The 27,143-nt window shown below is 35.9% G+C and overlaps 3 protein-coding genes and 2 non-coding genes across 29 annotated transcripts in view; 4 read left to right on the forward strand and 1 right to left on the reverse strand.

The window, feature by feature from the left end:
• Window positions 1–505: 505 nt before the first annotated feature.
• Window positions 506–6,992, reverse strand: LOC109071288 (high affinity cGMP-specific 3',5'-cyclic phosphodiesterase 9A-like). Of its 2 annotated transcripts, XM_042764092.1 has the most exons (14): window positions 6,835–6,992; window positions 5,600–5,761; window positions 5,453–5,504; window positions 5,040–5,142; window positions 4,770–4,912; window positions 4,624–4,683; window positions 3,944–4,121; window positions 3,485–3,607; window positions 3,316–3,408; window positions 2,953–3,020; window positions 2,760–2,862; window positions 2,416–2,520; window positions 2,122–2,268; window positions 507–1,053 (listed from the first exon to the last, which is right to left on the reverse strand). In XM_042764092.1, the coding sequence occupies exons 1-14, from the start codon at window positions 6,920–6,922 to the stop codon at window positions 877–879; spliced, it is 1,602 nt and encodes a 533-aa protein (XP_042620026.1). In that variant the 5' UTR covers window positions 6,923–6,992; the 3' UTR covers window positions 507–876. The 2 variants fall into 2 exon arrangements, with proteins under 2 accessions (XP_042620027.1, XP_042620026.1); XM_042764093.1 differs by lacking the exon at window positions 2,122–2,268 and having other exon boundaries at window positions 506–1,053.
• Window positions 6,993–7,552: 560 nt separating this feature from the next.
• nifk (nucleolar protein interacting with the FHA domain of MKI67) lies at window positions 7,553–10,709 on the forward strand. Its single transcript, XM_042764094.1, has 6 exons — window positions 7,553–7,768; window positions 8,031–8,159; window positions 8,740–8,848; window positions 8,928–9,139; window positions 9,671–9,730; window positions 10,006–10,709. The coding sequence occupies exons 1-6, from the start codon at window positions 7,655–7,657 to the stop codon at window positions 10,159–10,161; spliced, it is 780 nt and encodes a 259-aa protein (XP_042620028.1). The 5' UTR covers window positions 7,553–7,654; the 3' UTR covers window positions 10,162–10,709.
• Window positions 8,530–8,655, forward strand: LOC122146259. Its single transcript, XR_006160919.1, has one exon. It is a non-coding gene; the product is annotated as a small nucleolar RNA ACA64 (small nucleolar RNA).
• Window positions 9,809–9,935, forward strand: LOC122146260. The gene has a single exon (XR_006160920.1). It is a non-coding gene; the product is annotated as a small nucleolar RNA ACA64 (small nucleolar RNA).
• A 1,806-nt stretch (window positions 10,710–12,515) lies between the features above and the next one.
• The window catches only part of LOC109064880 (CLIP-associating protein 1), a 59,501-nt gene continuing 44,873 nt past the window's right edge, over window positions 12,516–27,143 (forward strand). For 5 of the 24 annotated variants that reach the window (XM_042764095.1, XM_042764102.1, XM_042764103.1 and 2 more), the window contains exons 1-2: window positions 12,516–12,945; window positions 15,917–16,497. In XM_042764095.1, coding sequence (XP_042620029.1) covers window positions 16,303–16,497 — 195 coding nt within the window. In that variant the 5' untranslated portion in view covers window positions 12,516–12,945; window positions 15,917–16,302. The remainder of the gene's footprint in view (window positions 12,946–15,916; window positions 16,498–27,143) is intronic. The other 19 variants (XM_042764108.1, XM_042764113.1, XM_042764114.1 and 16 more) reach the window with 7 other exon arrangements.

The raw sequence follows: 27,143 nt of genomic DNA on the forward strand, positions 1-27,143 counted from the left end.
TTTCCTCAGTGAAAGTTCTGTTTCATGCAATGGCATGTTGGTAAAGGATGATGAGAAATTAATCCAAAATAAATGAAAGCCATTTTCTATGCAAAAGTGTACAGTACTGCATGCTAATGCTTTACCTGCAAAAAAAATGGAGTTCAAATGGGTATTACTTGTGCAGGACGGTATTTGAGAGAAATGCAAAACTGCATGCATAATATTCCATTTGCATCGTCAGATTAAAGAGACACTATTTGGTTTTTGGGAAATATGTGTGTAAAATGAAGTTTTCTTTTGTAAAATAAATTTGAATGTAAACGAGTGCTGAGATGAATTCTGTTTTTGACACTCAAGTCTTCAGTAGCACATTTTAGTTGCACAGTAGAATCCGTGACAAACCAACTTCAATCAATATTTATAACAAATCCTATAATGTAATTAGCAGTGACAATCGCTTATTTTTATAATCTAATGGTACAGTTCCATTTATAGCCTCCAATCTCGTGCCTATGAAATTGTAGCTTCTAGTAGCGCCATCTTCTGGGGTAACTGTGCATGTTCACCACACTCATTTTCAAGACTAGCTTGACAAAGAAATACTATTCTCAGCAGACACTGTGATTTTAGTACTTTTTATGTTGATAATCTGTTATATTAAATTAGAAAAAGGTTGGTGAAAAAAAGTTAATCACTTTGTAATTACGTTTTATTTGTTATGATCACTTTGAATATATTTAGTGAAACTATTCAACCCTTGTTTGAATATATATACACAGTATATTTAGCTGGAAAACGTAGCATAAATAAATTTACTTTAAGCCTTAAAGCACAATTCTGAAACTCAGCTTACATTCTGATTATAGGATGAACGTTTAATTGTGTGAGGTTAGATTATAGGTTGACTGGTTTTGTCATCCCATCAGATTCTAGATGAGCTTCGGGCTCTTTTAAGGTGCTGGGTTTGACAATCTTCTCACTCTGGGCCCAGTTCTGTTTCTCCCTCTCCAGAGCTTTCTCCATCTCTGTGTAATAATCCAGGGCTTTTCGCACGGGGTCAATGATGTGTTGCTGTAAAGTCAGAAGTAAGAGTTTGAAATGTTTGTTTTAAATGAGCCAAAGAATTGCATAAAGGAATATTCATATTTCACACAACTGTTGTTAGTGATTAAAAGCATCATTAGACAAAAGTGGTGCTTGACCGCTTAAAAAACTAAAATTATTTCGATATTATATCTCTGTATTATCTCTGTTATTTCTAGACAGCATGGCAGAACTCAGTTAATCAAACTGTATGAGTTAGATGAACTGATATTTCAAGTTCAGTGCTATTAACATACTTGCAAAGAAAAAAAATCTAAATCTAAATTTAACTTAATACTAACTTAATCTCAAAGTTTATTAACTTAAGGCAGGTGAAATTAACTTAATTTTTAAACTGTTAATTAATTACAGTACCTTAAGACATTCAATTTTGTATAGCATGTTTTCTGTAACTGTGCTTGGAAATGCAAATGAGGCATCTATTTAATATGCACTAACTTTTACATACATTTCAAGAACAGAAATCTGAACATCATGGTAAATTCTTGTTTCATTTTGTTTACATCATAGAGTTAAAAGTTTTTATTTATTTTGTATATATCTTTTTATCACTCTATAAATCAGACAGTACTGATAAACATTCAGGGGGAAAATTCCAACATGTTTTTTTGGAATATAATGTTTTGAATAAAAAGCCAGGAGAATGTTATAGGAATAAGGCCCTCTGAAAAACCTTAGGAATATATAATAAAACCCTAAACTTTGGAATATGTAAGAGCTACTGAAGATTTCAGGCTCTCTTTGAGAAAGCAGCCTTCAAATGTATTCATGGTAACTGAAATCTACAGATGCAAATGTTTGACGTGTAATAAAATAAACACTTAAATGTGTATTTTGGATGTTGGATGAAAGAAGGCATGGAAGCAAAATTGGCCAAAATCTCAAAATTGACAAGTGCCTGAAAACAGTGGTTTTGCCTGTAGTATCTTTAGCCTTTAAATTTTTAACGCAATGGATTTCCTCATCGTTTGAGTTCAACTAACTTATTAATGTTTAGCGAATATCAGAAAGATTTTCATCTGGGAACTTCCTCACCTCCAGACAGGGGAACAGATTGGCCAGTTCAATGAAGAGAGGAAAGAGAACGAATCGAATGAATCCAGTCTGAGAAGACGGTTTGGTCACTTTGTCTCGATCCATGAACGGAGTGACAGGAAGACCCTCCAACTTCTCCATGTCACTCTAGAAAAAGATTTCAGAACTCTTCTTTTTTTTTCTTTTTTTTCTTTTTTTATTAGATAACGTAAAATCCCAAAGTACTGTTTTGTACTCCCAAGCAACGTGACACTAGGAGATGTTTGATTATTAAACAAAGTTAGCAATATTTACCTGATTGAAGAACTCCTGCAGCAGACAGTCCAGCCACGGTTCTGCCACATCCATGGGTCTCGCCTCATTAGAGATGTCACTTACTTTAATCATGATCATCATCAACTGGGAAAGAAGTAGCCAGACAGGAAGTGGATCATCATTAACAACAGCCCTAAAAGCTGAGCGCTTAATGCAGCTAAACTAGATTCAAATCACCTGATTTTTCCATTTTCTGAAAAACAATTTCACTTATTTTTTCAGAGTTATTTTCTGTGCAAAACTGGCAACCATGATGCTAGGGTGAAATGTGTGGTTGTTAGGATGTTGCATTGATATACCATTATTAATATCACTGTCCTTACCACATCTCTGTTATCTTTGTTACTGAAGTCGAAGACGGGCAGAAGGGCTTTGAACTTGTTGAGGATCTCAGTATGTCTGGTCATATCAGTAGCAAGAATACACCTGCAATGATGAGAAGCTGGTCAGTTTTTACTTAGTTTTTGGTTTGATATGGATATGGTTGTTGAGATGATAGAAGAGTAGAATATATACTTAATTATGCCCTCTCTTATTCTTTTGAATTGCTCTGTCGACAGGTTTCGGAAAATGTTGCTTTCAGTCTGAAAAATAATTCATGTTGGTTTTTCATGCATATAGAAAATGTGCATACTATACATACATACTGCATTAGTATGAGTAATATAATAGTATGCTATTTCAAACAGAGCTGAAGTCAATTTGCAGTTTGAAGATGATTATAAATGGTTAAATATTTTAAAGAAAGAAAAGACTAATCACAAAAAATGAAAAAGCCACATAAATGCTGAACATTCTATATCATTGTAAGTCAAGGAGATTAAGCTTAAACATCCAAAATATAAAGTTTACTAAAACTCTAGAGCCAAAGTTTTATGCCTTTTCCAGGATTTCAAAAGCTACAGCGCAGTGGTGATTTTCCAGTGGGGAGATGTCATTGTACCTCAAGGCGAGCTCAGTGCGTGCATTAATCTGAAACAGGACATACTTCCATCAGTATATGCTGTGTACCGAAAAGCAGCAAATCTTGAGACAACAGCTGTCCCACCTGGTATGCATTGTTGTAACCGGTGTGATCTAGATCGTGACAGACGGCTGAGGTTAGCATGATGAGGAGGTCAATACTGTCCATCTTGCTTCTGAGATCTGTTAGCCATATCAGTCCATACATCTGACAAACAGATGGACACAGATATTAGTGGTCAGGACTTTTCCTGTTGGGCCAGTTGACGAAACCCAAAATCATTTTAATTAATCCATTATATGTATTAACATTTATGAATTTATATATTATTCCATTGCATTCCATACAACAATGACCCATTAGATAGACTTACTGAGACAGTTAAGGAAAACTGACAACTGATTGCAGTAAAATTACAATTAACATTTTGGCAGCGGTGCTATGAGTGAAATGATGGCTGTCTGGGGCATGACATTTATTAATCAAGCAGATGGAGAAGAGGATAATTGGAGTGATTGGAAGAAATCCTGAGGCTGAGGCTACCATCTGAGTGACGCAGAAGCAGTGTTTGAAGTTGTGGAAGGGGATGTTATTGTAGCGTCTGTACACTTCATAAAGGAACTGCTGCATCACGTCCAGCTCAATGTTGAAGGTGGAGATGAAGTCCAGATCTGTGTACATCACCTGGAGCAGCACCATGATCTCAGCGTCTTCCCATTGCCTACAACAGCACAAAATCTTTATTTTTCTGTGACCCCTTAGAAGGCATCATATCTTGTTGTGTTAATCTGAAGCTAAAGCCTGGTTTCAACAAGTCCACTTGGAAGACTATTGCATTAATGAACACGGAGCTCCAGCCCTGTGCTCACAAGAAGTGCTTTTGATTTGCAAACCGCAAACAGGATCATTGATATTAATATGAGGCCCTTTGGGCAGATGAAAGGCATGATCTCCGCCTTGTTCTTTATGCTTAATTTAGAAGTGCTGTGCTTTGCTTCACGAACAATTTCCTATTCATGTATGACAGGTGCAGGACTTTGATGTGGCTGCAGCCACTGTCAAGACTCCTGGTTTTCTGTTTATTTACAAAAACAAGTCATATCCAGGTTAAATAATTATAGGGAATTGCCAGAAGTATTCTGTGTGGTGAACATAAGAAGGAAAGGAAAGTGTGTATGTGTATTTGTGTTTCATGTTTTGTGAGAGCTACATTAAAAACTTACCAGTTATCAAAGGTTGGTGTTTTAAGATACTGTCTCACCTCTTCAGAAACCTCCAGAGAACTACAGAAAGTAAATCAGAAGCATTTGATTCTTTAAAAAATGCAATCGCATATTACAGCCTTCCAGGTAAGAGACAAGAATGTCACCTCATTTGGAGGAACTTTTCCCTGACGTGCTCACACTCCTCACGGGTCTTGCGCAGGGTTCTTTTATGGTAGAAAGGGGAGGGCTTGTGGGTGCCTTCTGACATGTCCTTAAACAATCCCAGCCAGCTCAGGTGCTCAACACTCTACAGAGAAAGACATCATGTTATAGGGCTTGAAATATGAATGCACTTGAAAACTTTCTTTTATTTAATATATTTCCCTTAATGGTGCAGATAGAAAATCTCAGACACAGTAGTTCAGCGTTCATACCTCCAGTTTCTCTCTGAATGACTCCACCTGTCTCTTCATCTCAAACACAATGGCAGGAGTCTCTGCCACTTCAGTTAGGATTCTTTTCTCCAGGCTCTGTAACCTGTTTAATAATAATTTGATTGGACTCATTATTATCATAATGCCAAACTTTGTGGCATGTATAAAATGTCCTACAAGCAATTTTGCAAACCTCAAAAGCCCCGCTCTCTCATCAAAACCCCATCCTTAAAGACACATCAACCAACCAGTTCAGTAATACTGAATGTGCAAAATGATTGACAGGCAGAGGATCTCTCTGATTGGCTAGTTTTCTGACTGCTAAAAGCCACAGGCCACCATGACTCTTCTTATGCTGCCATCACAGACAAGTCTTACAGATAGTGTGCATTTCAAATATGTCCCAACCTTACCTTTTCTCCATAGAAGAGAGGTCAAATCCCAGAGCAACAACCAGATCTGAACCTAAAAGATAGAGTTCAACATGATCCAAATATATACAGTAGAAGTTATCTGTGGCATCTATCAAATTATGTTTATTCATAGGTTTATCAGAATACCTAACAGCTCACTGTTACAGTCAGCAGCGACCACTTCCAGTTTATAGCAGGAGTGAGGACTATTTGGGGCCAGCTGAGGGGAAATATTAATGATATTGCCTTTAGTATTATAGAGTTTTAGGATGTCATGAGGTCCTGCCTCAGCTGCTGCTCGGAAAAGATCTGTGATGCAAATACACACACACACACACACACACACACACACACACACACACACACACACACACACACACACACACACACACACACACACACACACACACACACACACAAACATTTTCATTAATGTTAATGTGGCATATATAATTCATCATCACATTTCTCATTTTTTGTAACTGAGGTACATGGAAATTTCCTCAAGTCATGCAATTAAAGCACTTTATTATGTGTGACTTAGTATTGAAAATGCCATATGTTTCCTTTAGGGCACTGCTTGGCACTTGAAGACTGACTGAGTGACTGACTGTCAGCACCACCTGTGACTCAAGCTGTCAAACTGAAGTATGACGGTTTATTTGTTTCTGACTCACAATCTGTGACTACAAATTCACCCATGCACACTGAGTCAATATGGAAGAATATAAGTTAATTAGCAGTCTGATAGTTCTCTAGAGAATTGGAATCTTATATAAGAAAGAAAGATTTAAAAATAAGATAATCTTTTGAACATCCCTTATGTTGTATTATCTGTCCAAGTCAACAGAATAGCTCTTCATATGGGCTCGCTGTAATTGAGAGGACCTGATTAAAGAAGCCTGGCAGTCCTCAAGCTTGTTTTCAGCAGAATAAATGCTAATGAGCCTAGAGAGCCAATTTGGTCACAACAAAAAGCCTTTTCATATAACAAATATAAGAATAATTTCCTATAATTTTATATAAGAAATTCTATTTGATGTTGATACACGAATTAAAGCTGCTGTCATTCATAGAGCAAGAATGCTTTTACATTTGATGATCTTTATAATATAAAAAGAATTACTATATAACACTTTAATTTTATATATTGAATAATTTATGTTAATTTAATACTTTTTAATAAAATGTATATATATAAATGTTTTTGGTGTGCTGTCCTTTGAGGTACACACAGAAATATAACCTAAAGTCTTGTAGTTTATTGAAATGAGATGAATGTTGATCTGTTGAGCCAATAATAATAAAAATAATAATTAATTCAATTAAATTTCATTAAATTATAGTTAGACTAGAAGAAATATATTTGAGACAGTCCTTACCTTTAACATCTTGTGCAGGACAGTCAATGGGAAACTCAGCTTGTTCTGGTCTTCCATTCACGGTGAAATAAATTATTTTAGTTGCCATGTCAGGTGATAATCTGTTGCACCCTCACCTTTGCTGATCGATGTGTGTGTGTGTGTGTGTGTGTGTGTGTGTGTGTGTGTGTGTGTGTGTGTGTGTGTGTGTGTACAGTGTTACATCAGTGATTCCGCCTATCATTCATTTAAAACCCCGCCCCATTTCTAAACCATCTCTGTGGGGTCCACCCCCTTCATCCTCAACCCTGCTCTGTATTTCTGTTAATATGGAGACAAGCGAATGTATCCTTAAATTTATCTTGAAAGTTATTAATTTTGCACCTGGTTTAATTTTTTTTATGTAATTTAAATTAATCAAGTCCTTGTTAACAACTAGCGTTAATAATGTTTTTTTTTTCTTTCACATTTTAAAAACAAGCATGAATAAGCGAACACATTAAAACCACACTGGTAGTCAGGCAAGTGTTAACCATAATAAAGTTTCAGTGTTATTTAGTTAGTTAGTATTTTTATTAATGTATGTGAAACATATTAATTAATTAAAACAGAACTATAAAATAGCAGCCTATATCATAAGTGAATAATGAATAAGATTTTTTAATGCTTTAGATATAGCAGACTTTTATTTTTAGCTGGCTTTTATTTTGAAATGTCTTCTTGAACCTTTGCAGTTTCCTGACAGAAGAAGCGCAACACGTGGGTTTACGAGAGGTAACGTTAGTAGGACACACGTTCAGAACGTACAGCTATATTTATTTGATCAATTTTATATTTAATAATGACAGAGGGAAAATCACCAGAGAAGCCGGCGAAAAACCTGCTGGCTCTGAATCCAAAAGAAGACGCAGAGTTTCAGAAGAAGGTTCAGCAAGTAAAGAAACGTCCTAAAACGGTATGACGAGTGACCATGTGGCTCGAGTTTAGACTAACAATCATTTAGCTTTACCCTGAAACATGGTTTCAGCTAAATTGACACTTAATTGGTTGTCATTAATATCCATTAGGTTATCTGAATAGACGAATTCTCCTTATTCGACGCTAATTTGCTCTAACGTTACAAAGCTTGCACTTTGTTCAGTTTTTTTGGCGTTCCTGTGTTTAGTTGACTTGCATTGTTTTTCTGAATGTGATATGATTTATGATTTCCCCCTCAGGGTCAGTCGCTTTCTCCTGGAGTACTTTATGTTGGTCATCTGCCTCGAGGATTGTTTGAACCTCAATTAAAATCTTACTTTGGGCAGTTTGGCAGAGTCACACAAACAAGAGTTTCCAGGAGTAAAAAGGTACGACGTGCTTGTAAGTCCTATTTTACGCATTTTACAATCAACTGAGTTAGAATTTAGAAGTTACGTAGAAAGAGGTAAATATTAGGGAAGTGGCTGAATACAAATACTAAAGGAATTCTGATGTAATTTCTATGATTATTTGAAACCAATGTGAACATTCTAACAGGAATTCAATAATGAAACACAAGATTCTCTTGGATTAATTAGTTAACCCTATAAGCTCCTGTTTTATTCCAAGAGGATTCTTAAGGAAAACTTGTTTGATCCCATTGGGGTTGCTTCCAAATATTCATAGAAATTCCATTAGAATTTGGTGTATTTACTCTTATGTGCATTTAATTTATCTGATTAACATAACAATAACGGCACAGCCTGAAAATTATCTTTGGCATTTGTTGCCTTGGGTAAGATAATTGTGCAGACAGTAATTAGGTACATTTTGCTTATTGCCAACTTCATTTTGATGTGCAATGAAACCAATGTGCCAACACTATAAACACACAAGAGTTATACTAGTAAACATTATCATGCTTTGAAGATTTCAATGCAAGTATTATTAAACCTTCATCTTTCACAGACCGGACGGAGCAAAGGCTATGGATTTGTGGAGTTTGAGTGTGACGAGGTGGCTAAGATTGTGGCTGAGACCATGAACAACTACCTTATCGGAGAACGGCTCATAAAGAGTAAGTTGAAAGTGTAAAAGTTTTTGCATGTTTTTTTACATAATGTTGTCTAAGCATTACTGTGTTTTGTCCTGTTCAGGTCACGTGGTGCCACCTGAGAAGGTCCATGAAAAGCTATTTGTTGGTTCCAGGTTGGGCTTCAAGAAGCCGAAGCAGCCTGCAGTTGCTCGTTATAACAAACAGCATGCTAAAGATGATCTGAAGAAAACTGGTACAAGGCTTTTAAGCAAAGAGTCGAAGCTACGCAAGAGACTGGCGGCAAAGGGCATTGACTATGATTTCCCAGGATTTGTGAGTACGATGTTGTCATAGATGACCCAGAAATGAAAATTTGCTGAAAATTTACTCACTCTTAGGCCATCCAAAATGTAGATGAGTTTATTTCTTCATTGGAACAGATTTAGAGAAGTTTACAATTACATCCTCTGCAGTGAATGTGTGCCGTCAGAATAAGAGTCCAAACAGTTGATAAAAACATAATAATCCACATGATTCAGTCCATCACTTAATCTCATGTGAATTGAAAAGCTGTGTTTGTAACAGATTCCTCATTAAGGCATTTTATCTCATATTTTGACCATCACTTCTGGTCAAAATATGAGTCCATAATAACACTTCCTCCAGTGAAACAATTTATCCAGGATCCACTGGTGAACGGGCAGTAATGCTAAATTTCTCTGAATCTGTTCCATAGAAGAAAGAAACTCTGTATCTTGGATGGTAGAGTGCATTTTCAGCAAATTTTTATTATTGTGTGAACTATTCCTTTAAGATGCTTATTGTTGTATTTTAGTGTGACCAGTTTTTCTTTTTTTTTCTCAGGCAGCTCAGATTCCAGCCAAGAAAGCCCAATCAGAAGCCAATGTTTCATTATGCAGCGAGGTAAGTTCAAGTATTTCAGTTAATTATTTTATTTATTTTTTACATTTTTTGCACTGATATTGTGGACATATGCTTGGCACAGACTGAAAATTACCTCAGTTGTGACTGTTGACTGAAGTAAGATTACCGTGCCGACAGAAACTGGTACATTTTAAGCTTATTGTCAGTCACTGTGACTCACAATGAAACCCATGTGCCAACAGTTACTGCAGAAAATGACTAGGATATGTAGTCTTGCGCTAGTAGTGTTTGAAAGACTATTTGTTTGCATTTAGGATGTCACTCCAGTGTGCACCCCATCAGTTTTGGAGAGGAGGAAGTCAATCAGAGTTGAGGACAATGATGTTGATGACGAAATAGTCATCAAAGCCAAATCAGTTCCAGAAAACTGCAAGGATGTGGAAGATGGTGAAGAGGAGCATACGGCTTAAAAGGAGAATTTAATAACTTATAAAAAGACTTAAATCCCTGTTTTAGAAGGGACACTGGACTCACTTTTTTCAGAGCCATTTGTACGTGTTTAGTTCTCAGTCCTCCCCAGCGGCTGGAGAAGAGGATCACATGTTTTGAGGAGTGTTTTATGCAGATGTACCGATTGCCTTTATGGGGTACGATTATACGATGTGGTCTCCCAGAGGTTGCTAAAGTCCAATTGACTGTGTAATACACAAATTATATTTGTTGGTAATTTGAAAATTAAATGGGAGAATGGATGTCATTGTATTTGACACATTATTTTATGTATTCTGTCTAGTACTATCTTCAGACATGTAGCTTTGCAATGTTGGTAAAACATGCTTAACCCATAAAAATGGGGATCAAATCAATTTATTTGGTGCTTTTTAAAGCTATTTTGACTGGTGGCTTTTTAAAGCTATTTTTTACAAAAACTGTGGTTTGTGTAAATTATCACTGTGAAGATGCTTACATGTAAGTTAAGAGGGATCATGGAAGAATTAAAGATAAAGAATAACCACTAGATGGAACCAGGAGTCGTTTTCCATTGCCATGGGTTTAATGTTATGGCAAGCCATTTCAACATTTGTTGCTTAAAATGTACTGATGTCTGTGTGTTCATATATTTTTAATTTAAGTGAACCAATAGTAATATATTTCAGTAATAATACTATTAATTGATTTAACTAGTTGAACAGTTTCTGTATTATTTCTAGAGTTGTGACGTTCGCGAACGAACCGATTCTTTTGAATGGCTCATAAACATGAACGATGGGAGCCGAGTCGCGGCTGGAGGGGAGCCGTTCTTTCTGTCGTTCTTTTTTCCTATGTGTGTTTCACACAGATGCACACAAATGAGCTCCTCCGCGAGACAGAACAGTTATGGGGGAGGGGCGCACTCAGCACAGGCCAACCCTTTATAGCGTGATGATATTAGTTATTAGTTGTGCACGCATCCTTCACGTGAGTACTCCAGAAAAATTCAGAAAAAGCCATAAAGTAAGGAACTGCTTTGTATTTATTTACATTGCATTTTGTGTTCATTTAAAACTTGTTCTTTTAAAAACATTAAAAATGTTCTTTTGTGATACTGTTCTTGTATAGAAATTTTTCACTAAAAGCTGTTTTGCACAGACATTCATTGCAGCCCACTTTGTTATTGTTCATTGACTTGAAGGGGCTGATGTCCTATTTGCAAAGTTTACAGTAGTAATAGTATGTAGTATGTAGACATTTCCATTTTATTTATTCTAATTTTATCTACTTTAAATATTTTTTGTTTCCTATCAAAAGGTTCTTGTGTGATAACGATGTTCTTGTGTGGAAGTGTTTGTAGTAAAAGCTGTTTTGCACAGAAATTCATTGCAGCCGCTTTGTTTTTGATGTTTATTTGTGAGTAGGTATTGTATGAATAACATAAGTCAACGTAGCTTTACACACACACACACACACACACACACACACACACACACACTTTGTACTAAAGGTAAATCCAAAATATAGATGTCACTGTCTAAGCAGAGGGATTTGTGCAACCCTATGGAATATAGTCCACACATGACAAATGAGGTAATAATCAATATTTCAGAAAAATTCAAACTCAGATATTGGTGTGTGATATCTGAGTTTTGATTATTTGACTACAAATCTCACCTCATCATTCCTCCCAGTGATTATTTCCAGGATAAACTGAGGTGCCCCCAAGCTGGCTTTTTAAAACTGACTAAATATTTAAAAAGAGCCAAAGGAGCCGTTCTTTTGAACGGCTCTTTGAAAGGAACGGATCGCGAAGATCCGGATCCCCTCAAAGAGCCATAAATCCCATCACTAATTATTTCGCTTGTAGTCACTATCCAAACTATTATGTTGGTAATTGCAAATGTCAAATTGTCCAAACTAGTTGAGCTATTCAGTCTAGTTTGCATTGTTGCTGATTCCTTTTCCAATTTTACTAGTGCTATATAAAGAAATATGCATGTATCTCACTAGTTTATTTTATTTTTTTAATTCGTGATATGTAAAGACTAATCATAATGACTTCTAGATAATTACAATTTTAAATAGAAGTCTTTTAGGAAAATTACAAATGTTTACCAGAAATAACTTGAATACATGAATAAATTCAAATAACTAGTGTCTATTAACTAGTTTTAAAATTCGAAAAACATGCTATTTGCTATTGGAATACTTTCTAGCTATTAAGAATAAATGGGCTACTAGTATCAAATAGACTGTAGATAGTTTTTAGGAATCAATGCTAAAATGGCCTGCCATGAAGGTTCATTGTTTTAGATACACAAGGAAAAATGACCATGTGGCGGCGAGACAAGAAAACCAGAGGATTTCTGATATGCGGATGTAAACAATATATCTGTTGGCTATTGTATAGTATAACACTCTAAATATAAGGGCAAAAATGGGTAATTACAAAAGTAAAGGTGCCTATAGTCAGAGAAATGACTTGCAAGCTGTACATACACGATAAAGGAGCACAAACTAGCTGTTGTTTTCCAACGGCTACCAATCATAATGGCATAAAATGAAACATTTTTGTCATGGTGCAACGTTTGTATCCAAACTGTAAGCTGATTGTACATTAAATCAGTCAGTAACAGAGCCGAGGTGTTTAGCGCATGCGCATTCCAGCTCCATCATTGTGTCCACAGGAGCAGCAGCAGCACTAGAGAGACATACCTCGTTTACCTTTAATAACCCCACCCGTGTCACTTCACACAGAAGCCACCTCTACATTCGGCAGAGTGAGTATATAACCTATTATTTCAACCAAGCGTGTCGTTTCCATGTGCTGGTGTTGTGTAAATCGCCGGAGTTTTGACAGTTTATTCGGTCGGCTAGTAAGAGCTAGCATAACCGGCTAGATGATCAATGAAAAAGAAACAAATCCATCCAGACATGATCTGAAAACACTTGGTAGTGAAATACTGATACGGATTTCATCATAAGAGGGTTGATATTAAACAATTTAACGTATATAAAAGACAATAAGATCTTTTGAAGCCTGAGTTAACGTTAAGCATCTCATTTAGAGTGACAGACACTACGTGAGCATCAGTGCACATTTATTTACATGGACGCACATGTAGGATCTGTTATTCACTTGAAATTATATTCTGTTTGAGTCTTGTTTTGATTATTAATTTGTTGTCTTTACATGGTGGTTTTGCTTTGAATTATAATCAGATTTCCACCCAGTACTGGCGAGTATTTAGGTTTTTGCATGATCGTGTATTGTGTCCAGCAGGGTTAGTTTATTTACTAGTCATCTAGTTTTAAAACCGATTGACGTGTTTATGCTTAAACACTAAAGATATTAATGAATCTGTGATTGGAGGCCTGTGATGTGTGGTTTGAGGGAGGCACAGGTAAATCATGCTTGACCTCATTGAATTTTCATGTAATGTGTGTGTTTTACATTAAGGTGACATCACAGTTAATAAATGATGAACACCTGTGATACTGATCTATGGAGTATTAGGCAAGGTCTCCTCCCACCAGTGTGTAGCTTAGATACGTTAAGTACAGAGCAGGCACAGACTTGTAATGTAAACTAAGCAAAAACAAAATCGCTTGTGACAGTGAAGACAGAAAACACACATACAGTGAGGACCAAATGTCTGGGATCACCGGTGAATCATTATTCTGTTTTGCATTTTTCTAAATTTTATCAAAATATTACCCGGACAAGAATTTGAATGAAAAAAGATTTGTTTACATTTGTTTAGATGAGCTGCATGGACTAGTTTGTGCAAAACCTAATGATCCGTTTTATTTGACAGTCTTATAAAGAGCATTTGTGTGCAGAATGTTAAATAATTCTTATTTATTTTACTTTGAAAATGTTCTTTCTTTTAAAAATGTATTTATTATTATTATTATTATTATTATTATTGTATTTATTGTATTTACATTATTTTTGGATCCTGAAACCTGTATTTTTGTACTCCACTCTACACACACTAATGTACCTCAGTGACCAGTACATTCATTATTTTTAATAGGGCTGTGCGATATTGAAAAGAAAAAAAAGCAATATGTGATAGCATGCTAAATAATATGGTGTTCAATATGCGATTCCATATTTCTTTTTCTAAAATCAATTTAAATTGTATTAAAATATATTTAAAAAAATTACATAACCAGTATGTTTTACATTATTTCAGGGAAATGAAAGCATCACTACAACTTCTGAAAGTGAACAGACATGTTTTGTTAAAGCCTTATGCTATGAATTGTTGCTTATGTTTGAGAACGAGGGTTGATTCGCCTGTGTTTGAAGATTTTTCTGCCAAGCATAGTAGTGTTTCACCTTTGTGTTGCCACTTGAGATTTACATGTTTTACCTATCACTTCAGTCTGCATGTGGTCATCTCTTTTAAAACCAAAACACTGTCGTTTTGGCAATAAATTGTCGGCAGCAGCTGTGGGTGGCTTAAGGGGGTCGCACATCTGATGAGAAGCGCCATGTCTTTAAAATTTTTATACATTTTTTTTCTATGAGTGTTGTAAGCACACTGATGGTGCCACTCAGCGACTGTCTGCAGCGGCTCAGGACACTGTTCAAAATACTCACATAGTTTACTCTGTTTTGTTCAATCTTGAAGTGAACATTTCTCTATTTGGTGGTTAGGTTAACTGACTGCTGTCTTGAACTGAACATGACGCATCAAGTGTGCGATACGCGGCGCTGCACTTCTCGTCCGGTGTATATCCAAACTAACATCCACGTTCCAGATGCTATACCATCCGACTATCAACCTAAAACTTTGACCATACATAACATTTTAAAGTATTAAGTCACTCATTTATCTCCATTGCGATATGCATTTTGCGATATTTTAATGATTTTGATATATCGTGCAGCCCTAAATTTTATTGTTCTGTCCTGATCAATGGACAGTGCAACTTTTGTTCATTTCATGAAGTCTTTCAGGAAAATTCCGGGCATCAGGTAATCTACTTATCAGAGTAATACACTTTGTGGTGACCAGCTGTGATTGCAGCCAGATAATTCCCATGATGCCTTGGCAGATTTTTGTCTCAATGCAGTAGGGAGGCAAGTATCCTAGTGGGGGCATTACTGTTGTGTAACACAGCCAAGACTTTACATTACCTAGTAGTTTGCAGTTTGCTCAGTGCATACTAATTTCTGAACAATAATTTTACTGTATATTTACAGATCATCAAATTATTGTGATTTAACATCAATAATTCACTTACTAATTGAATGTCACTTATACAGTGACATTGCTACAGTACTGACAATAGACAATGAACCTTTTTTTTGCAAAATGTTGCTTAAATTTTGCTAATGTGACGGCAGTATGGAATATGGTTGATTATAATCCTCAAACTCTATGGACTTCTATTATGTTGCTTTTATCGTGTTTTTGTCCTTTTTGTTTAACAGCAAATAGTTTTTAAAATTAAATAGAGACCAGTTCATTTAATGAACTACCCCTTTAATATGAGTGGAACTCCTCTCTTGCTGTATCCCACAAAAGCATGCAGCTGATGTGTGGTCAGCAAATAAATAGTTAAGGGAATGCAAGCCGGACTTTGAGTTATGTCACCATCAAAGGGTTTTTATGCTTTTCTCATAAGTGGCTGCTGATCTGAGATTTAAAAAAAAAAATGCAGGTCCAGCCACACTGGCATTTGATATCCAGAGGTGGTACTCGGCTAACAGCTCTCTTTTCTCATCCTGAGCAGGGAGGACCCCTGAATTTATGAAGCAATGCTCTGCCGGATCCTCTCTCTCCTGCTCTAGTTACCACAACTCCTGCTGCTCCACCGTGACTGAGAGCGCTTCTGCTGCTGCTGCTAGTGGTTTGGCTGCCTTCTAAAGGGACAAAAAGGAGAATTCGCAGTCCTCATCAGCTGTTGTCTAGTCACATATGGTGCATCGTTTGCATTCCCGAGTCGACATCCCTACCGCTCAGCTTCTTGCCAGCCTGTGCCACTCTTAGGGTTCATCCACACAGGATATTAATAGGCGTGTGCTCTTATTTTCCCTGGATTGCGTACACTAAAAGCCATTTTTTTTTTAGTTTTCTCCTCTCCACTGCCACACGGGTGGTGGCAGGACATCATAGGCCATGGAGCCCAATATGGAGTACTGTCTGACCCAGGTGCTACAGAAGGATGTGGCCCGCAGGTTGCAGATGGGTTCGGAGCTCATCGACTACATCACAGATGCAGACAAGTGTCACGACCTGGAGAGTGACCAGACTGCGTTGGATAAAATGGTGGACGGTATCGCCACCTCTTGGGTTAACTCCAGCAACTTCAAGGTGAGAGGCTTTTTATACCATTTAGATGCTTAATCATAATTTTCTGCAGGTTTGATGGAGGTTTTGTGACCGTAAAGGGTGCAGGGTGGTGTGTCAACTGGATTGCGGTTGTAAAGCAAGGGCTTTTCTTTTGGAATTCTCCTTCAGGCAGTTGTCTGGCATAGAATCGATCCCTTGAGCAAAACAGAGCAGGCTTTTGAGGTCACTGGAACATTTACAGCCCTTCATGGTGATATATTTCAAGCTTAAACACAATGAGAGACTTGACTTTGGGTCCACATCTTTAGATGATGATTAAATATTCATTCACCCAGAAATGAAAATTCGGTCATCATTTACTCATCATCATGTTGTTCCAAACCTGTATGACTTTCTTGTGTTGAACACAAAATGATAGTTAAGTTAGATGTCCATGTGGTTATTTTCCATGTAGTTACAGCTAATGCAAAAGAAAAGGTTTTCGGAGTTCCTCATAGAAGTAAATAAGTCCTTTTGGGTTGTAGTCAAGATTGGAAAATTCACTTTTTTGGTGAACTGGGCCTTTAAAAAGGTGTAGATGACAGGCTAATTGTTGGTATTTATTTTTTTCTGGTCTTTTGCTCCAAAAATTCAGGCCAATATTGAATTACATGATTGACTTTAATCTTATTATTATTTTTTATACATGATTATTTATGCAATAGGCATCTTATAATTAATGCTGTCTACTGTAGACATTTAAAGAAGGTTGTAGGGTGAAATAAGATGGCTTATACTCAATTACTGGTTTCATGTCCTAGAATATCAAACTCTAACGCTGGCAATTAATGGAGATAAAGTGTTTAATGGGAACCAAGCCAAAAATCCTCTTAAGAAGCAACCATGAGAGATTTGTAGTTCAAATATTTCTCCTTGACCTGATAGCATTGCAGTGCTGAGTGTTTTTTTTTTAATTTTTTTTTTTTTGTTCATTGTAGGTTTTGTTGATTGCGATGTATTATTTTGACAGTGTTCAGAGCCTGATTATTTTTCATGTCAGTTCCTCGAGCAGCTTGTAATCATAATGTAGCAATTATGTCAAGCAGTTAGTGACATGAAGCTCAGCTCTGCTGTGTTTTGTGTTCATTTTAATGCTGCGACATCATGAATGTAGTGTGAATTATTTTTGGGAGAAGCCCAGTGCTGAGGGTCACAGGCCAGCTGAGGCTCAAGGTTTTGAAGTCACGTGATTTGAACATCATCGCATTTTTCATGAACGACCTCATTTGAACCCATCTGAAGGATGATTCTTTCATAAACCCATCAAACATGTTTTTAGCCAGTTGCTGTGAGAAACCATGAATGGATAATATTTTATTACAGCTATTAGGACTGTGTGATATCTGAAATGTAGTCTCTGTTTATCATCCTATTTGATCTCTTTATTTATCTATTGATGTAATTTAATATTTATGTGTATTTTTTCATAATAATTTTTTCTCCACTCAGAGAAACCTTTATTTCAACCAAAACAAAGTAGATTGCAAATGATTCAAAGTACCTTCAAATTGCAAATTTAACAAATTAAAAAATTATACCCCAGTTAAAAATAATAAAGGCATGTTTTAGACTAAATTATTCCAAGTTAACAGTTTAACAAATATAATTTTACTAGTCAGGTTTAAATCCGAGATGCTAATTAAACATTTGTCTTTTTCTTGCAAGTCATGAGACAAGGAAAGATTGTACATCTAGAGTTATAGTAACTTAATGGCCAAATAAAAAGCGCATGAAAATCATTACAATATTCACGTTTCTTCATTTAATGTTGTCAGCAAAATCATTGTGAATTTGTGATTGTTTGATGTATATTGCCCAACCCTAATAGTTTTAATGCTAGGAAGGGTTATTTCAGCAAAGTGTTTTTCAACATCAGGTTTTGCTGGATGTCAGTAAGTACTCACTTCCAACTGCCTGAGAGCAAATGAATTCGCTCAAGCCACATTTTATTTACAAGCACCAGCCATGACAGAGACAGCAGTTGATGTTGGGAGTAATGTGGAAAGTATTCGGGCAGGGTTTGGGTGAGGTCGGCCCTTCAAGTGTGATGTGTCCGTATCAGAAGTAATCCTGACTCGTTTGACAGCCTTGTCTTCAGCATGGTGCTGGTTGTAGTAAAACACAACTGAGTATCTGACTCATCCAAAAGTTGTGTGTTAAACTTTTTAGTTCACCACTTTGTGGTTTGAACACTATAAAATAGTTTTTGTCCTGTTGGTTGTGGCCATTTCTGATAAGTGATAGGTTAACCTGAATTAAAAGCGTTTGTGGTTATCTTTACTCTAATGGTGTTGTTGTAGAGCTTAAAACCGATTAATAAAGGCTTTTGTACTCCATCAAAGAGTAAATCATGTACTAACATGTTTGCACCACAGTGTTGTTTATATGATCATGAATGCTGTCTAGCCTTTCAATCCCAAGGACCTGTTTAGCCAGTAAAGGACAAAATGCTGTCAACACTCTTTATCATGCAGGATCTAGATGATTTGTTTTGGCAAGAACATGTAGTAGGACTAGGGCTCTAGATGTTGCCTATAAATCAATTGTCTGTTCATCTTAACCCCAGCGTCCTGCCTCTGCCAAGTTTTTAAAATTAGTGAGTCAATTATTTGACCAGCGTAGGGGAAAATTCAGAATTTAAAAATTCTGTTTCAGTTCATGATGAATTTGTATTGAATTGGCCACACCCACTGGATGATAAATTGGAATTTAAATTGGAATTACAGGAAGAGCGATTTATTATATTGCAATTCGAAGAGGGGTTTAACAAGTTTAATTTAACTTCTCTAGTTTAACTAGTCCAGAACACGTTTAATCATTAATGTTGACTAATTATGCCTATTTATTCCCTGATATGTGGAATATGTCATATTATACCTATGGAGTCATCAAAGGAGATTTTGATTTTGCAATAACAACACAAAATGTTTTCAGATTAATTTATAGAAATAAAAATGTAATGGTCAATTATATCAAATGGAATGTGATATATTGAGCTACAAGTGTACTAATAGTAAATTTGTGTATCAAAAAGTTCCATATTTCATTAATTCTATGCTGGTTTTTCTATGCCGATTAGTGAGATATAAAGGAATTATAGGCAGTGCTAGAATTATTGGCCCTTTTTATAAATGAGCAAAAATTAATGTCTGTTGTGCCTGGAAATATACCATATGTTGTGTAAACATTTTTATGGGTAAATCATACTGAAGAATTATAGTATTTGTTGTGGCAAACTACACTTACAACAATTGTATGCATTTCTTTGAATTTCTTTCCATTCCAATTCTGAATTACAGTTCTGCATCTATTTGCATATCCTGCATTTATCTGCATTTTCTGCGTCTATCTGCATCTACAGGTGTTTAAACTCAATTCAAATTCATGCATTCTCCGTTAATCTGAATGGCACATAGGTCTGGATTCACACTGTGGGCCTGATATCTGTCACCAAGTCCTGTAAACGTATGTAAAAAAAAAATTAGTAGCGAACCCTTGAAGTTTCTTCAGAGCAGCAGAATATTTTGCCTTTAAGCAGCTTACAGAGGAAGTGTGTCCGACTGTGGATAGAGAGGAAAATGGAGGGGGAGATAAGGAGGGAGGTCTTTTTTTCATGCTGCTGATGTAGTGTAAGCCCTGTGTCCTTCGTACCACCATTGACTTCATAATAGTGGGGATAGATGTGACTTTCATAGAAACCAACTGTTGTGTATGGCACCTCCCTTTATTGTTGAGAGTTATGTTTTGTTTCCGAAATTGAACAAAAACATTTAGCCTAATATTTTTCTGTCTTTTTACTGTTTTACATATTCCTGAAACAAAAGACATGTTGCACTGGGCACAGACTTTTTGGCATAATAGTTGTTGCCACCTTATTTATGTTTTAAGTAGGAAAATACAAATCTGTGGTAGAAAGTTCGCCTAGACCTTTAAAAAAACATATTTACTTCATACATATGCGTACATTTCCCAGAAACATTGTGAGCTTCAGGTAATCATAGAGACCATTAATGTAAATGGTTTCTATCAGCAAGGCTTATGATACTTTTGGGAAATGCAGCCCTGGTCTTATTGTGAATGATTCATCGCTGTACATTATTCCAGAGGAAAACTATAGAATCTACTTTTCCCGATTGAATCAATTCCCAGCAGATTAAAAAGTCCCACCCTGCATTCTTACTCATTCAGTATCCCTTTCATTCTGAAATGTCACGTAATAGAATTAAAATGGGTTGTAAGTAACTCCTGTGCCTCTAGCGAAACAGGAAAAATGAATGCTTTCGAAAGTGACATGATGTGTATGCTTTTTGAGAAAGTAGGCCTAATCCTGCAACTGGATTTCTTAATATAGTCTCTAATATTATACAGCAATAAGAAAAACATAATAAACTGACAGTAAACCATTTAACTAGCTTTGCCATGTGTTGACAATATGTCTGTGTTAGATAAACATTTATCAAGCATCATGTCTTGTTTTCAGCCAGTGCAGTGGAGTATGTTGCTGTTGTCATTTGAGCAAGGCTCAAAGTTTAGTAGGCTGCATAACCTCTTGTAATGTTTGTTTAGTCAGCGTGTGCTGGAATGTTGAGTTCAGAATGGTGAAGTCATCCTATGTTTGGTAGGAGGTACATGTGGACCCTGCACATTATGTCATCATGCTTCAGGTTGTGCAAGAATGCATTCAGAAAAAAAAAATGATGTAGGACAAGAATTAAATGGTTAAAATATTTTTCTGTGTGATTATTTTCGATATTTTCATATAAAGCATTAGACTGATATGTGGCAGGGCTAATGAAATTTGACCATTTTGACATAATCCGCGTTGATAATGAATTGATTAGCTATTGTGTAAGATGCACTCCAGTCAGTAAGATTTTAAGAAATTAATACTTTTGTTCAGTAAGGATGCATTAAATTGATGAAAGGAGACAGTAAAGCCTTTAACAATGTAACAAAATTATTTCCAATAAAAGTTCTTTTGAACATTCTATTCATCAAAGAATCCTGAAAAAAAAAGTTTCATGGTTTCCACAAAATTTCACAGCTATTTCAACATTGATCATAATAATAAAATACGTTTTGAGCTCCACATCAGCATATTATGATTTCTGAAGGATCAGGTGACACTGAAGTCTGGAGTAATGGCTGCTAAAAATTCAGCTTTGCCACCACAGGAATTAATTACATTTCAAATAGAAATCAGTCAAAATCTTAAAATAGAAAACAGTTATTTTAAATTAATATTTTTGATCAAATAAATGCAGCTTTGGTGAGCAAAAAAGATTTCTTTCAAAAACTTGCCGACCTTTTCAGTAGTAGTATAAGTGTGCATTTCATTTGAGCAATTTTGTGTACATTTTATTTGCATTCATTAAATGGTTTATTGACCCAAAAATGCAAATTCTATCATTTACTCACCCACATGTCATTTTTGGGCAAACTATAATATATTTCATTATATTTACCTTATAGTCACCATCAGCACCCCTGCTCTAAATTAAATTTTTTTTATTAAATAAACATTCTCATTAAAAAAAACATATTGCTTGAACACTATACAAAATGATATAAACATAATGGTAGATTTTAGTAGATACAAGTGAAGATCAGCAATACATTTAGTTTAATTAAATGGTAGTACATCCAATGACTAATCATCTTCACTGTCTCTTTCATGTGTTCTCGTGGGTTTCTTCCTGCTGTCCATGCTTTTCTTGACCTGTCAGTTTATATTATTCAAACTCCCATAGTCTCTGTCTCTCTGTGTCTCCTCACCTTGCTCCATCACTCCATACTCTATTTTTGAACACCACTGCACTGCCGATTCTTCAGTCCTCAGCTGTGAGTGATTTATTATTTTTATTTTATTTTATCGCTGAACAGTGTGTGATGTGCATGGAGCTAGGCTGGCGGCAGGAGAGCGCCAGAGTACAGTGAGGGAATGATTGCATGCAGAGAGCGGCTGCTGTAGTCTGTCTCTCCTAAGCTACTAAAGCTTCCGGAAGACGAGACTCTGATTTAGTTGGCAACGTTCCACCTCTGTCTCTCTTCCCAGCTGTTACCCTCTCCTCTCCTCTCTCCTCAAACTCCCACAGCTTTTAAACTCTCGAATATTTATTGCTAAAATCATCAGAGACTTAAGTACACCTCTCACTGGGCTTTTTTCTGCGTTTTAGTCAAGGTCCAAAATTAACTTTATTCCATAATTGCCACAGTATTGAATTGATTAAACTGGATCAATTCTTATCAGTTAATACAATTTCCTGTACATGAATATTTCTTAGCATCCATGAAACTGTATTTTGCATTGTTTTTATTAAACATTTCAGTCAAAGGCATTCAAAGGCAACTTGTTGATATAAACACAAGATTTTTTCCTGTTTGTTCCAGTTGCATACTTTAAAATTTATATTATTTTTAATTTGTTTTATTTTAATGTTTTATTTTGAATTTGCTGCATACTTCACAACTAAACAACATTCCAAGGTGCTGTGAATTCACCCATTTTTTATGAAGGAATATGTAATTGATTGATTAAAAAGAATATATATTTTTATAAAGAATATATTTAAAAATTTTTATTTTATTTTTAATCACTTTATTCTTTATTCTTTATTCTGCAGTTTAGTAAATACTTTACAAAGACCAATGAACAACATCCTGCAAGGTTTTATTTTTATTCTTTTTTTTTTCCTGATAATTATTCTGAACTTCACATGAACAAATGAACGACATCTCACAAAGGTGCTCTGAATTCACCCATTTTTCCTGTGCTTGATTCTTTTTAGAGCCAGTGCATTAGATGTGTTGTTCCACTGCTTGAGCATGAACAGAGCAGCCTGTGGTTTTGTCTACGGATGTATTGCTTAACTAAATTAAGGGGGAAATAGCGCTACCTTTTTATGTAACCCATCTTTTTGGCCTTGTGCTTTTGTCAGTCTTACTGAATGAGTGTTTCCGTCCTCTGAATAGACCTTTGTGCTTGTATGACATAATTATAGCTCATCATGTGCCGATGTTTGTTTTGGTGTAGGAAAATTAGAAAAGATATGGTTATGACCTTGAAATCATGTTAAGACATGATCGTCATTGTTCACGTTCAGTGAATAAAGTTCAAAATCATTTTCCTCCCACTGATATATAACCACCTATTTTTAATTTTAATTAATTGTGCATGCCTAATTGAATAAATCCTCACATTTTGAATATATAAGCACAGGGTTAGGGTGGATGTCATTTCTTCTCTAACCATATGTTTTATGACACCATATTTTCCAGTATATTTCAGTTTTGTTATCACAGTGACATTAACTTTTAAAAGGCACATTTTAACTATCTAAAAATACTGCATGCTTTCCATTAGTCAAACTATTAATTGGACAACATCTTAATCTGACCCTGCATTTATATACAATACAAGAGAATGGCTGCATTATTCTGTTAGTTTCTTTATGTGTGCATGCATTTAATTGTAGAATCAGGGTTATAAGGATCTCAAGCATTGATCCTGTTCTTCATATTGATCTTAGTGATTAGTCATATGTGTGACAAGTGTCATCCTATAGTCTAGAAGTCACCAGTTAGGGTCACTTTTGTCAATAAAAAAAAATTCTGCAGAATTGGGATGCTTTAGCAGATTCCATCTGTGCTGTCTTATATTCTGTTTCAGCAAATTTTATATAAATATTATTGTGCCTGAGATTTCAAACCTTTTGAAATCCAGTTTGTTTGAGCTGGATTTCTTCCTAATTTTGCCTTTTCTTTGTTTCTGTCTATTCTATACCTCTCTACTCTGTCTTGTCTTCTTCCTACAATTGTGTTCTATCAATGCTTCCCTTTATGAAGAGGCATCTAATGAAGTCTGTTGGTGCTAAACAGCCACTCTAAACCTACTAGCAGAGCTTCAATGATTTGCTTTTAGAGTCTGAAACTTACGTTGAATCATCAAGGCCTGCTTGACAAACACAACACTAAAGCATCCATTTGTCTGTGCTGTTAGCATTTCATCCAATTGACTTGTGCTTGGTCAGACCAGAGAAATCATATTTCATAGTAGGTATCATACAAAAATTAGCTGTCTGTGCCAAGAACACCTGCCGGTCAAATTCTGTAAATGTTTCACTGTTCTATGCGTTGCTTAAAAACAGTAGGCTGTTTGTGTTGAAAAGAACAGTCCACCAAAAATGACCGTTCTATCATCATTTACTAATGTTGTTCCAAACCTGTTTAACTTTCTTTCTTCTGTGAAACATGAATGAAGATATTTTGAAGAATGTTGGTATCCAAACAGTTTTGGTTCCCATTGACTTCCGTAATTAGTTAAATTATGCTCATAATTATTAATAAACTAATTTTATTCATGTAATATTTTTATTTTACTTGTATTGGTACTGACTACTGAAATTTTGGTACTGTGACAACACTGCTCACTGCTCACAGAGATCTAGATTGCAGAAAGCGCACCCTGTTTACTTTCATTATTTGACAAAAATACAACATTTTGTTGTTATTTTGAGTGCACGGATTCATGGATTTTTGCTGATAGTTCCAGCAATCGACTATCGGTGCAGATTAATCGGTCAACCTCTGTTAGAGATAGTAGGTATGATCAAAATAGTGTGTATTGCAAGTAACCTCCATCACAACAGGACAACCAGTGTGTTACCAGCTCATCCAGGCTTTTGAAGGAAATAGAGCTGAACTTCACGCCCGTGTAGAGTTCAGCCCTCTGTACGGCTGATCTGATCTCTGAGCAAAAAGCACGCCTTTGTTGTTTGTCAGTCTTACTTGAGCAGTGAGATGGAATGGATGTGGCAGAGGTGCTGATGTGGACGTGTCAAGAGCTGTTAATTCAGCTGCCCTTCAACAGCACGAATGACCAAAACACTTCCAATGCCACACAGTGTCAACTGAGTTCTGTCTTTTTGTTAATATTAATTCTTCCTTCCAGGATTCTTTGAATAGGAAAATCAAAAAACAGTGTTTATTAAAAAAACAATTGATCAATTGAATGATTAATTGCTGAATTTATTATCCATTAATTGGTAAAAAACAACAACAAAAAAATCGTACTGGGCCCAAACTTTTGAATGGTAGGTTATGTATGTGTATGTTTTTGTGTATAAGCATTATATTTTTAGTTTCGCCTTTATGTTGTTCGTCTAGTTTCACTCCCTTCTTGCGAGTGTGAGTGTTTAGACAGATGTTTATCTATTTGTCATTTACACACATGCTGCTTGTCTGTTTACACACGATCTTTCGCTGAGCCACCCTCGCTCTCACTGCTGGAGTATTCAAAGTTGTTATTTAGAGAGTCAATCTAAAATGGAGTCATGCTTGCGTCCATGTCTTGCCTTTTTACCAATATTGTGACTTGTATGGAGCACACACTTTGGACTTTGGACACCCCAGCAACTTGATGGATTAGAGAAAGTTGTCTTTGACACACACACTACACTCATGCACACTCGGCTGACTTCAGATTTCCTGCACTGGTCAGCACCTGAGGACATTCTTGAGTGTATATTCCAAGCAGTTGGAAAGTTTCCTCTGACCTCTAAGTGTAGGCTTGTGTGGCATTCTATTGTGAGGAAGAAGGAAATGCTCGGGTTGTCATAGTCAGACCCTGTCGTTACTGCGTGACTTTCAGTGGCTTTTGTCCGTCTGCTTGCACAGCAACATTGACTGATTTATAGGGCTGCACTACAGTTCTGCCCAATACCCATAAGCTGATAATTATTTTAATGTTATGCCAATATTAAAATTCTGTACTGTTTTGTCAAAATAAATGGAAAATTAAACAAAAAAATTCAAATCGATAATTTTGAATGCTACTAAAGTGGATTTACCACAATATTTAAAATGCATTGGGATTTCCTGAAGAATAGAGGATGTTAAATATAATTTAGGAGGAAATGAAATTCACTATCTATCTATCTATCTATCTATCTATATATATATATATGTGTGTGTGTGTGTGTGTGTGTGTGTGTGTGTGTGTGTGTGTGTGTGTGTGTGTGTGTGTGTGTGTGTGTGTGTGTGTGTTATTTATTTTTCATTTACTTTTTTTTTGTGTTTACCACACCAAACGGGAAATTAGGAATGTCTGTTTTTGTAAATAGTTAATATTCAGAAATGATGATTTAATCTTTCCCTCAGTTGTTTTTGTTTTCTCTGAAAATGTGCTGTTTTATGAAGACAGTTTCTTAGTGACGCCATTATCAAGATCCAGCAGCTTTAGTTTAATTTGAAAAGCTTACGTGTAACACAGAAACATTTATTGCACTAACAAGTAATGAGATTGTTTTTGTTGTTTGTTTTCTCATTTCACAGAGGATATTGTGTGCAGTGCTGTTCATATATGAGAGCTGTTGTCTCTAGCACAGTGCCTGAAAGTTTTTAAATAGCCTGTAGACAGTTCTGCAGCCCAGTGAACCACAGTGATGTTTGTGAGGACAGTGTGTGTGGACAGTGCTGTGTTCTCCCTCTTACATAAAGACAAAGGTGATAGGGTTGGGATCAGGGCAGTGCTGATAAGCTCTCTCAAATTCATGCATGTTTAAATATGGATGCGGTTTAATAGGGGTCATAAAGGTCACAGAAAGGACAGTGATGTTTTTTGGTTCTTT

Source organism: Cyprinus carpio, chromosome A9, assembly GCF_018340385.1.
Source record: "Cyprinus carpio isolate SPL01 chromosome A9, ASM1834038v1, whole genome shotgun sequence".
In the NCBI taxonomy this organism is placed as follows: domain Eukaryota; kingdom Metazoa; phylum Chordata; class Actinopteri; order Cypriniformes; family Cyprinidae; genus Cyprinus; species Cyprinus carpio.

What these genes read in the sequence shown, in the direction of transcription:
- LOC109071288 (XM_042764092.1), bottom strand. Translation starts at nt 6,922, where the DNA reads ATGGCAACTAAAATAATTTATTTCACCGTGAATGGAAGACCAGAACAA. An exon ending in GAAAAGTTCCTCCAAATGAG is followed by an intron (nt 4,684 to 4,769) that starts GTGACATTCTTG and finishes TACTTTCTGTAG; the next exon opens with TTCTCTGGAGGTTTCTGAAG. An exon ending in ATAAGAGAGGGCATAATTAA is followed by an intron (nt 2,863 to 2,952) that starts GTATATATTCTA and finishes TCATCATTGCAG; the next exon opens with GTGTATTCTTGCTACTGATA.
- nifk (XM_042764094.1), top strand. Translation starts at nt 7,655, where the DNA reads ATGACAGAGGGAAAATCACCAGAGAAGCCGGCGAAAAACCTGCTGGCT. An exon ending in TAAAGAAACGTCCTAAAACG is followed by an intron (nt 7,769 to 8,030) that starts GTATGACGAGTG and finishes TTTCCCCCTCAG; the next exon opens with GGTCAGTCGCTTTCTCCTGG. An exon ending in CGGAGAACGGCTCATAAAGA is followed by an intron (nt 8,849 to 8,927) that starts GTAAGTTGAAAG and finishes TGTCCTGTTCAG; the next exon opens with GTCACGTGGTGCCACCTGAG.